At 36.9% G+C, this 12,244-nt stretch overlaps 1 protein-coding gene across 2 annotated transcripts in view; it reads left to right on the forward strand.

Moving 5' to 3' along the window:
• The first annotated feature begins 385 nt into the window (after nucleotides 1-385).
• Nucleotides 386-12,244, forward strand: part of LOC137985376 (regulator of G-protein signaling 7-like) — an 18,148-nt gene continuing 6,289 nt past the window's right edge. Inside the window, exons 1-12 of one of the 2 annotated variants that reach the window (XM_068832969.1) lie at nucleotides 386-810; nucleotides 4,506-4,602; nucleotides 5,605-5,655; nucleotides 6,150-6,256; nucleotides 7,090-7,141; nucleotides 7,467-7,531; nucleotides 8,489-8,565; nucleotides 8,948-9,029; nucleotides 10,303-10,383; nucleotides 11,069-11,140; nucleotides 11,232-11,293; nucleotides 11,795-11,908. In XM_068832969.1, coding sequence (XP_068689070.1) covers nucleotides 736-810; nucleotides 4,506-4,602; nucleotides 5,605-5,655; nucleotides 6,150-6,256; nucleotides 7,090-7,141; nucleotides 7,467-7,531; nucleotides 8,489-8,565; nucleotides 8,948-9,029; nucleotides 10,303-10,383; nucleotides 11,069-11,140; nucleotides 11,232-11,293; nucleotides 11,795-11,908 — 935 coding nt within the window. In that variant the 5' untranslated portion in view covers nucleotides 386-735. The remainder of the gene's footprint in view (nucleotides 811-4,505; nucleotides 4,603-5,604; nucleotides 5,656-6,149; nucleotides 6,257-7,089; nucleotides 7,142-7,466; nucleotides 7,532-8,488; nucleotides 8,566-8,947; nucleotides 9,030-10,302; nucleotides 10,384-11,068; nucleotides 11,141-11,231; nucleotides 11,294-11,794; nucleotides 11,909-12,244) is intronic. The other variant, XM_068832970.1, reaches the window with a different exon arrangement.

The raw sequence follows: 12,244 nt of genomic DNA on the forward strand, positions 1-12,244 counted from the left end.
AATAATTTAAAAATCGATGAACTGCGATGAGCCTCTAATTTTGCTCGCAAGGAGGAAACACATTTTTCTTTAAAATGCTTCCGTTTTCCACTGAGAGCAAATATACAATGAAACAAAAATGCGAAACATTTAATCGAATCACAGCTATCCTGTGCAATATTTGTGAAGCGTTGCATTTGTTTTTCGTGCCTCGTCACGTTTTGTATCAACTGAGCTCATCTGATCAATTTTTCTTGTGTATAACTAGGCGAAGCTGAATAAATAAGTAAATGAGTAAAATAAACAAAGAAGGTCGCTCTCATGAACCCCAGGGGCATCTAATCTGGGACGGGTCGCCTGCGAACGAAAATTCTTGCGTAATTTTCCCAGATAGCTGTTCGAGGTCATCGGTAAACAAATCTTTCGAGGTGAAAAGGTGATTTTCAGTTTGCGAGAACGATCTAGTATATTTCTATCCAATAGATAAGCCAAGTTTTAAAGTATTTCGAATGCGACCTGTTCAATTCGTGAATTGTTTGTTTTGACGCAGAGCTCTTTGCCTACGGATGTGGCCATTGGTCAAAACCGACCCGCATCGGAGCGAGGGAATTCTTGACAATACAAAGACGCTTTTCCTCTAGACATTTTTACTAGTCTTCGTTTACAAGATAGCGGAACGCAACACAATCATGTACTGTGCCTCTCGTAAGTTCCATGTTGGTTTATCAGAATAAATGGTTTGGTTAAAATTTCTTCATGATGATGGAACACCAGACTTACGATGGTGCGGCGAACGACGAACAGCCACCTCATGCTGCAGTATGCAAAAAGGTGAATGGTTAAGCGTATTATTTCTCTGTAGCAATCGAGACGAAGATTTGGGAATTTAACTTGGTGCTCTAAATAATTCATCAGTCAGTTATTTCTCATTTGGTGATATTTTTGGTTATTTTTTGTCATCGACCAGGAAAACAACGATTCATTTTTGAGTTTCGAATAATCCATTCGAATAAGCCTGAGTGCATGCAGCAGAATTGAGAATCATTCTTTTGTTACGGAAGGATATCAATTTACCGATAGCTTTGTTATTGGAAATTCATATTCATAGTGACCCCTCTTGTTAAAAACTCCTTGTGTGTAAAACTTCGTGCACGCAGTGAATAGATTAAGCTAGAACAGACAAGTTCATTTTCATTCAGGAATATTTCGGTTTCTAAGTTAGCTGAAGGTAAATGAATTTTCGATTTATGCAAAGATTAACGGAGAAAGGGTTTGCCTTCGTTTTTGGTCGCGTAATATCATTTTTTTGTCCACTTTCCACTCGACTGAAAAAAAAAATCATTCACACTTTTTGCATGATGAGCATTGCGTGATTGCTCGCCTGAGTGACTGGATTGAGCAATACCTGTCTGTCTTTGTATGCCTTGACACGAACATGCTATATGTTTTGCCGCAATATTTCTACGAATGACGATTTCTTACCCACTAGAAGTTCTCTTTGGAATCGTGTGAGGGGGTTGAGGTGTTATTGTTTATCGCTTATTTAAGAATAAGCAAATGGGCTAGGCTGCTGTTACGCTATATCGATCGATAGTTTTCTTTAGCGGTGGAATTAAATAATAAACGAACATGGTGGTGACAACTTTGTCGGTAATCATAGTTCTCGGGAGAAAATAAAAACCCTCAACTTAAATACAAACAGTATTTTGCTTACCAGCGAACTGACTGTGATGGTGCGGAAATGTAATTTATGTTGGTCTCTGTTAACGTTTTTTGCAGAGCCGATCTTGGATAGACGTTTCGAAATCTGTTTCATCGTTTATGAGAATTAAGGTTTAGTTCTAAATCGATTTATGCGACTTCATAATCCTGGGATGATTTGTTGCAACTGTGTACCCTTTATAATTGAAAGGTTAACTCGTTAATTGTAATTTCAGGTGTTTATTTTGGTGTGACTTGTAAAATCATGAATATTCATTCAGACACCACACACACCGCTCGTGCCTGAACACCAGTTTATTACATTATTTTGAAAAGCTTTGGCTGGACTGTTATCAGAAATCAAATTATGACCTTGAGGATTTCCTCAAAAAATGATGTCTAAATCTTAAGCAGTGGTTAAACTTGAGGATGTTTCAAAAGTGGATGGGTGGGGATTTCGTCATTCTGTTTGCTGGAAGCTTCTCAACTCAATTATTTTTTGGTCAGTTACTAAAACCTGATAGATTGTGTACAGGCTTGAGCATCTTGAAGGTCAAGATATTAAGGAAGTATTGGGTAATTTTGTGAGAGGAGTATTCAGGTCTTTAACAGCTTCCTGAACTGTATATGTTGAAAGCCTAGATGACCAGGTTGCTCATCAGAAGTAGCAAAATTAGATAAGAACAAAAATACAATATGCAAAGAGATGTTTGAAGCATGATCAAGGTCTCCTTTTAAGAGCGAAATTATCAAAATGAAAGGTAAAAAAAATAGGTAGACTAAGTGTTGATTTCATTTGTGGGTCTAAGGGACAAATTCTGCACTGGTCTATGCTGCTCCATAGTGATTTTCTAATTTATAGTAACTTCTGATGTTAAAAATAATCACTCTATGCCATTGATTTTTAAACTTATCACATACGGGGCAAAATTACTGAATGCTGACCCATGTAAAATAATTGCTGGGATCCCAGGTGAGATCCCACTATGCTTTTTGAGAAAGGATCCCTAGTCCAAATCCCAGGTGGGATAATAAAATATCCATAAAGAATGGCTCATTCTACTCAATTGACAGTACAGATCACTGTTTATTGGGTTGGATTACAATAGCTACTTTTTCACTTTATATACATACAACATGTTACACTGCAATGAAATGATGTCATAGGGAAAACTTTAAAACCAAGTATAAAAAAAATCTACTATTTATTATATTATTTTTTGTTTTTATTCAAATTGTGGCATTTGTCTGCTATCCTTTGCTGAATGTTCATGGGCTCCTGCCTCCAATTAGTCTGAAGTTCATCTTCAGTCCACTCAAAATAGGTAGCCAGATGAGCTGAAGATTAAAATAAGGATAGTGTTATGGTGGAGGCGGTGATCATTAGCAAAAATTATTGTAAAACATAATAAGGACCCTCTTCCAGTTATCCCAGTGAGTGTTATACCTCTCTTGATAGCATGACATTGTAATCTCAAGTGATTTCACAATTACAAAAGTTATACACTTCAGTTTATGCGTGTCATTGGCTGAGATGGAGGGCATTTTTTTCTTAATCACGAAGGCACTTTTGGTAATTAAGATTGCATGATTACTTGATCCTCATTGGTTAACAGTTGCTTATTAGCTTCTTCCAGATTCTGACTCTGATTAAACTGCTTTTTGTCCACATCTAAAATACATTTTAAGCATATTTCTGTTGACAGCAAAGATTTATTGAATTGAACTTTAACCGAATGAAAGCGTGTTAACTTGATTATCATTTGTTGTGGCATTGAACAAGCATCTTTCAGTAATTTTGCCCTTTATGTGGATAAACATGAAATCCCAATGTGCCCTTGTGCAATTAAGGATTAATTTCACTTGTATTTTTTAGAAAAAATTCCCCTTGTCACTTTGCGACTCAGGCAATATTGTGAGAACTTTGAAAATACATGTTGATTTGATTTGATTTGTTTGTTTATTAATCACTTTCGCAGCCACTGGCTGAATTACAGTGAAGGTCAACAATAAATTTATACACAAGAAAACAGTTCCATGCGATTACATATACGTATAAACATTGCCAACAGAGTAAGAGTATGATAGACTTGTTGGTTTAGGTAATAACCATATTTCTTGTGATATTTGTCAAAAGTACCACTGCATGTGTAATTTCATGGTCTGTTAGGTGAATATTTTGGAATATTACAAGTGGCTTCAGATACTAATGTAACTATTACAAAATTCTTGCATCTGATTGGTTCTGTGCATGCTTTGTTCTTGCGTAATTGCCGCACAATCATGTGGGTGTCCAATTCCAGGTATCCAACAACTCCAAATTGGATCCCTGTAATTGGACGCCTATGCCATTCACGCGTTAATCACATGCGCTTGGGTGGGGTCTTTCTTGCTGTTTTCCTACTGTTGCAAAACAGAATGAATATAAATTTTAACTTTCTCGCACAAAAAGGTATTCATAGACTTTTTATCCTCGAATTGCGTTCTGATTTTCTCTCATTTTGTTGTAGTTACGATTAATTAGTAATAGGACTTTGTGTCGTACAATTCAGGGGTAATCATGCTTGTAATTTCAAATTGACCTTGCGCTTAATGCTTGGCCCATTTTGAAATCACTTGCACGAGTACTCCCTGAATTGTACTCCACTCAGTCCTATTACTATTACAAATCATTTCGTTATTTGTTTATACTTCAACCTGAGTAAAGTGTAATATTCACATGGAGTTTTTTCAAATATGGCTGAAATACCTCAGCTCTTAGCCAATCAAATTGCAGAAAGTTTTTGTTAGTATCATGGTGGTAATATTGTGTAACATTTTGATAGATGGAGAAACTCATCCATCTCATGCAAGATGAAAAGTCAGGAGTAACCATCCGAACAGTGAAGAGTTTCATGTCAAAGATTCCAAGTGTTTTTACAGGTGAACAAATAATGTTTCAAGTGCTATTTAAGAGGTCTTTAAAATCTTACATTGGGTTCCTGTAGTAGAGGCACTAACTCCAGTTACATTCTGCAATCATGATAACGACAATAAAGTGCACTTAAATTTTATCTGGAAGTGTGATTCTTCTGAGAACTAAAGGAAGAGTTGTATGTGTAAGTAAGCACTTAGTCCTTGTGGGTAAATTTTTAAGTGACTGCTAAGTCTTGCCAAGATCTGTGGTAAGCGGTATCCAGAGGATGTCATCAAGAAGATGATAGGTGCAAACAATTTTTTTTTTTCGTCTGTATTCCAGATGAATATGATTACTAGACCACCCCTACTGACGAGTAAAATCATCTGGTGTTAGAGTAAAGTCTATTAAGTTTCATTCCTCAGAGTCAGTGGAGTATAGTGATCAACACATGTAATGTTTGTACACATTTAAAACAAATTGAAGTTATCAGGGTGCAGTGCCTTCCACCAATATGTTCTTGGGCATCACATGTGTTTTGAGTTTGTTGGTTCTCAGGGGGTTCTCCTCTGGGATCTTAGTTTACCCCACTCATTAAAAACCAGTATTCTACTTTGATTTGATTTCAGTTGATGTAATTTACAGTCTTTTGAGTGAGGACAATGTTTGAGCCAGCGAGCCATGTAAGTCATGCAAGCCATGGCTGCCAGTCATTCAAGCCAACATGACGAGCCATGCAAGTCAACATGGGAGTCACACAGTTATTGAAAGTTAACCATTTTAAATGGGTGCTTAGACTTAAAAACTGTTTATCAGCACTATTTGAAATGGGTGCTTAGACTTAAATGCGAAATTCAAAAGGGTTTGCATGACTCGCTGGCTCACAGATTGTCCTGCCCCCAGTCTTCATTCTCAATTAGCAGAGAGTTTATTTCTCAGCTTTTGAAGGCATGAAATGATTATTATCATCATCATTTTTTTTTTTAATGAAACAATAAGCATTGTCACATAGGGTTTTTTTTTTTTAGGCAGTGACCTTGTGGACTGGGTTATGTCTAATCGTTCAATAGAGGACAGAGGTAATTAAGGTTTTCCTAAGCTTTTCTAGACAAATGTATACTTTTAATAGGTATATTTAACAATTATTCCATGAGCCTGCATTGGATACGAGATGGTAAATAGCCAACGAGGCATGAAGCGCGGAGTTGGCTATTACCAATCTCTTATCCAACAAGGGCAAATGGAATAATCGTTTTATTTAATTCTCAGCTGTTTTAAGAAACAATCTGAAAGTGATGTGATTTCCGGGCACCAAGGATTTTCTGCTGAGCAACATTTACTGCATTCATTTCCATATAAGGTCAAATGCAAGTATAATGGATGATAACCACGATCCAGTGAACCAATGAAAAGCTAGAATTGCATTATCCGAGGTTGAGAATTTAATGATGATTGTTACATGTTATAAAATTATTGATCATATCAGTTACTTAAAAAATGTGGTTGTAGTGAATCCGCTACTCTTCCTATGCTGAGAAAGTGTATATTCCTTTTCTCTTTTGTTTGTCTGAAGGTGCAGCAGTTCATTTAGCTTCTCTTCTTGCTGCGTATGGATATATATTTTCCATTACTGATCACCATCTAATGGTCAAAGATGATGCTTCATATTATAGATTTCAGGTGTGTTGTGTGCTCATATACACTGTACATCAACTAAAATAGTAAATAAGCATGAAATTACTTTGAATTTAAATTAAACCATCTCCAATCTGTGGTGCACTTTCTTGAAGAAATTATTGCTTTTGGCATTTCCTGTTATGTGCTTGTAAAACAACCATCAAATGTTTGCATGGTGGAGTATTAGCAGAGTAAATCATTTTTAAATGGGTTAGGGTCAGGTGAGGTTACTCCAGAGGTCATTTGTGTCAAGTCTCACTCTGCCTGTGGTTTGTGTCAAGTTATTGCTACCACAGTGTTTGAGTCTGAAGCAAATAAATAGTCTAATCGGGAGAAGAACACATTTTTCTTCGAAATGCGAGGATTGTGGTCAAAGGCATAAGGAAGTGTGGTTATGCACGAAAAGAATTAAGATGCGCATTATGATCTTCCATTTTACTACTATACAGCTGTAGATAGTTTACACTGTCATGTATCAAAAATATAAATTCGAAATCGTTCAATGAAAAAGGTCAAGAATTTGGAATGTTGTAGGAAACAAAATAATTAATCTTATTTGTTGAAGCGTTTCACGCAACTTTAAAGAGTTTTGGATGGAGACACCAATATGGTGGCCGGTAATCAAAGTTCACTTTGCAATGAAATTACCGCAAGCGTAAATGAACTTCTCCCTTCCTGTCAGCAGCATTCTATTATTTAGGTAACCTAGTTTACTTGTAATGTGTCTGTGAATCACTGTGTCACGTAGGTTCTCTTCAAACACTTCTTTCAAAATCCTACAAATGGAGAAATAACACTCATAATTTGCACTGTGATAACTTGTTTTTTTTTTTCAGACACCATTCTTTTGGCTATCAAACAATTGGGAACCAGAGAATGTTGACTATGGTGAGACTGTTAAGATACAAAACAACATTGATATCCTTCCAACAATTCTGGCTCACCCAAAATTGAGAATTCTACAAGAAGAGATGTTTTCATTTCATTTGGGGTTTAAACTCCAAATCAGCTCCAGCTAACACAGGATCTCTGTAAATCAAGTCTGTCCTGTCTTTTTAATTGTCATTGATACTCTGCATACATAACAGACCTATGAAAGGGTATCTCCTCCTTCCCCCCCCCCCCCCCCTCCCTCCTCCATTATGGTTCTCTTCCATCCAAAAATATTTTCCTGGCACTTTAAATGGCTGCCATGCCTTTCTTCACATTTCAGCTGTTTATTTGTGTAAGAGAACTATGCAAAATAAATCAAGACTGGAATTAGATGACTATGAAGCAGTAAGTTCTGTTGCTTATTTTAATGAAGTTGTTTGCCAAATGCAGATAGGGTACCTAATTGGCACTGGTATCTTCATATGTGTCATTGTTACTTTGGAGGAAGGGAAAAATATTACCCAGTTCATACTCTTTTTTTTTACCTTCAGCCCGGCTGTTACAATATTCGTGGACATGAATGATATTTCATTTGCCATCTGTAATTTACAGTGTGTCTTCAATTATGTTAATTTAGTTAAACCTTTTTCTTGATTCTTTTTGGTCTTTATGGTATGCCACTACTATGTCTAGTAGTGCATAATCAACTTTTTTATAGACAGTTGTGATGACTCCTAAACCACGGAGAATTCTGTGACTATATTGCATTGTCATTTTATGCATTTATTTAACTATTGTGTGTGATGACAAACGGGACTCTGTGTTATTATGAATCAAATATGAATCACAGTTGTAAGATAATGATGGCAGTTTGAGAGCAAACAAAGAAAACAAGGAAACCCCTGTCCAAGATATCGATGTAGATAAACAACAGAATTTAAGTTCCCTCATTCACATTGATCTTTTGTCTGAGAGGGTTACCTTCAAATCAGAATTCTGTCAAACAAAGGGTAAAGAACAGCTATACTGTTTCTGGCTACTGTTTGTTGGATCTTATGGGAAAAATCAGCTGCATGCAGTTTGGACACAGTGAAGGCCTTACATGTACCTGGAGCTTCTAGTTATATTGCTTCTACATGTTCCTTTACTACGATTAACATAGAAATGCATATCAATGTACATATATTATATGCTAGGTTAGATTTTTACTTCTCATACAACAATTTTGTATTATTTATTATGGTATTTGAGATTTTGCATGGATGTTTTATATTTTAGTCTTTATTCTCACCTTTCATTATTGTTTTACCTGTTTGTTCTTTGAAGTGGTGATTGTACAAGGGTGACCATTTTTTTCTGCAGGAAAATCTCGCCAAGTTACAAAGAACACTGTCACGGAAATGGGAGTTTATTTTCATGCAAGCTGAAGCACAGGCAAAGTGAGTGCCACATATTGTCATAACCAAAGAATCAAAGACTTGCAATAGTTTCCTTTCAACATTGTTTTTGTTGGACTGACAATGGAGATTGACATGTCTTCAGAGAGGGAACAAGGAGGGCCAAGAAAAGACATTTTTTGGCCTGAAAAGGGTTTTCCAAATCCTTTTCTCATTTGAAAAGACTTTTGATGGCCAGGTGAAAAAGTTAAGGCGCACTGTTTCTTAAAATGGTAGGGTTGTGAGTGGTTTACTTAAAAATGACCCCAAGTAACTCTGTGCTGGAATTAGCACTTTTGGGTGAAAAAGCTGACTGATTAAAATGTATGTTCATTGTGCTTGTTTTTCTTTTTCTATTATTTTGTATATTTTCTTTGTCTTATAGAGTTGATAAGAAGAGAGATAAGATGGAGAGACAAATTCTAGACAGCCAAGAAAGAGCATTCTGGAATGTTCACAGACCGCCAGTAAGAAATATCTATGTAACGGTCTGCATTGTATTTTATTTACTGGCAAGAAAACTAACCTGGACCGTGCAAACAGGCATGGGACATCTACAACAGCTTCTAACTATGCTGCATCATGTCTTGACATGCATAATTTATCTGCATACATGGCAAGCTTGGAAAATCGAGCTTTTGTTCTGGTATCACACTTGGCCAAAAGCAACATTCTTATTATAACCACTGACTGCTTAACCAAAACTGATTGATTGGTGGTGGAACATTGTCTTAAGTTTTTTTGGCCAGCCACACAAATTTCAGTCGTTAACAGTACACACAAAAATGAATGCAACCATTTCTTGGTCATTTTACCTAGCGGAGGGGTTGGCGCAGTGGTAAGATCTCTGCCTTCCAACCCTGAGGTCCCGGGTTCCATTCCTGGTTCTGCCGAGACTGGAATATTTGGCGACCTTCTTTCCCACTAAAGTTCACTCAGCTTTCCATCCTTCCGAGGTCGGTAAAATGAATACCAGCATACATGGACTGCTTAGAATCGGCTGCAAGTTGCGCCTGTATATGCTTCCAGTCCGCTGGGGGTAAATTGATCATTGTAAAGCGCCTTTGAGACGTGTGATAAGGGCGCTATATAAATGCACCACTTTACTTTACTTTTACTTTATTTTGGTCATTGTGACCAAAATGACCAAGAAATGGTTGCATTCATTTTTGTGGGTACTGTTAACGACTGAAATTTGTGAGAAGATGCATTTTGCCAATTGTTATAATAAGTACTCCTTACTAACTGAGTGTAAGTGCTACACCAGTATGCTTTTCTGCATCAAGTTAAGAGCATGATCAAGAGCCCTAGTTAAAATTGAAAAATGGGGGGATGTAACTTACAGTATGGCCTGAGAAACAGAGGTTGATAGTAGCAAAATATGTATTACCATTATACAGTATGTCTAGATTCTTGAATCAGTAAACAATGACAAACTTTTAATTTGAGTCATGCTTACTGCATTTGGCCAAGCGAGCTGCCAGGCTGCTTTTGTCTCTACCTCATTTCACTGAAGTTCATTATAATCGCTGCAAATATCAGTATTATGGCATTGATATCAGAGAGAAAACTCCCTTTGAAAATCATTTATGGCTTTTGCATGAAAAATAACCATGTACTTGAGCCCAGGAAACAAGCTTTTTGTCTTCAGCTTTTCGTTTTGGCAAAACTTGGAATTACAGCTTTTTGGTCCCTAGTATTTTTTTTTGATTCCTGTTTTATACTTTTGTGTTTTTGTAGCCAGGTTGTGTGTCTGTTACAGAAATAGACATTAAGAAAGCCTGCAAAGCTGGTGATACATCCCCTCGTCAAAAGAGAAAGGTGTGTTTTAGAGTGGTATTAATATTAATGATGACCCTTCCTCTTTGTATTATGACTGAATGACAAAGGGTGTTGCTTGACAAGATCAGGTCAGACTGCTTGCTGTTTATGTCCATGTTTGTCCTTGGTGCACAACATTGTGACCAGGAGTAATGCATCAGAATCTGGGAGTCCATTTCCATATGTATTAATTACATACAAACAGTAAGGAAAACCAGAGTACCCAGCAGAAAATCCTTTCTGTCCAATTGAGATCAACCTCAACTCAGCCTGCAAATCAACAGGTCTATCCCCAGATCACGGACGTGGGAGGCGTGGTTGATTAAACAGAAAGGGATAATGTAATTTGGATGAAGTACATCAAAATTGAAAGACATGGTACAAATAAATGATCAACTGAAACTGAGAAAAAAATCAGTATCTGTGGTTTGTAATGTGATAATATACTGATCTCCTCTCCTCGTTTTTCGTTTTCCTTGGTGGTGTATGTCATACGTTTACAATCACATCAAATACTGTACATTCAATACACCAATAAATGTACAAAGTAACTGATGACGCAGTTTCCTGTCCCTATACTCATAAAAATGTTTTTTTGTTTTATTTTGGAGCCATGTGATACCAAATCTTCCCACACTGAGTTGTTGCTGTTGTTGTTTTCAAGCTTTTGAACTTCTCTTTTAAGGTCAATTTTTTGAATGACGATTCTTCACCATCTTTGTCATCTTTGTCTGCTCTGGATGGCGTCAAGAGGGAGGTAAGAAAAAACGTATAATGTGGTTTGATTTATACGATGTGCACATATCTATTTATTTAGTTAGTTAGTTATTTACTTATGTGTATTTTAGGTAAAGACATTGAGGGAACAACTTCATAGAAGACGAATGAAGACTTCACATGCCTCTGAAAGGTGGGCAACAATTATTATACTCTGTTAAGATGAAGGAATTCCTTTTAAAAGAAATAACAATGGAAAAGTATCATGAAAATTAAATTGGACAGCCATACGGTACCCATGACTTTAACTGGTTCCAGGAGCTTTAAGAACAAGTGATGATGATGATACTCCACGTTTGTCACTCCAAGGCAAGGAGGTAGAAACTGTAGAAGAAGACACAGAGAGACAGGCAATATAGCTCAGTTGGTTAGTGGTCAGCCTTCTGTGCTGTAGGTTGCCGGTTCAATCCCCGTCTCATTTGATTCACGTCTGTTTCAGCTTTCCTCTGATCCGTGTAGCTGTAGCTTTGAATACCTGTAAGACGGAGCATTGACGTGTGAAAAGGGTTAAAAGGTGCTCACCGAGGTCCACAAGTTTATCAGTGACTCTAGTTTGCTGTCACATGTTACCCTCCTAACATAAGCATCCTTACACTTAAACAAACAGAATTATTTTTCTGATTCTTCTTTTTAGTCTTATTCAAAGATGTGATCAGTACATGGAATATGATGCATTTGTCTGGTCACCAGAGCCTTCAAATCCCTGGATAACAGATGATATTACGCTCTGGGAACAAGATAAAAGTTTGTAAGTTATTTTTCCAGGTTTAAATGTGCATTATACCTGCTTGCTGCCATATTACCGCTGGAAAATGCTGCTTGGTATCCAACATTTTATTGTTCACGAGAAAGGATTTCATTTATATAATTAAAACTTATGACCATTTGGTCCCGGGGGGGACTCCCATATGAAACAGACGGGGATGCTCATCGTCTCGCTTAGGGGTGTAAATTTTGGATTTTGGTCTCGCTTAGGGTGTTCTGGGGAAAGCGCCAATATTTTAAGCCGCCAAGGTCTCGTTTAGGGTTCTGCGAAGAAACACAGAATTACGCGAAGAGAAACAGAAGTCAAATTTTCTTTTTA

Source organism: Montipora foliosa, chromosome 14 (genome assembly GCF_036669935.1).
Source record: "Montipora foliosa isolate CH-2021 chromosome 14, ASM3666993v2, whole genome shotgun sequence".
Lineage (NCBI taxonomy): Eukaryota > Metazoa > Cnidaria > Anthozoa > Scleractinia > Acroporidae > Montipora > Montipora foliosa.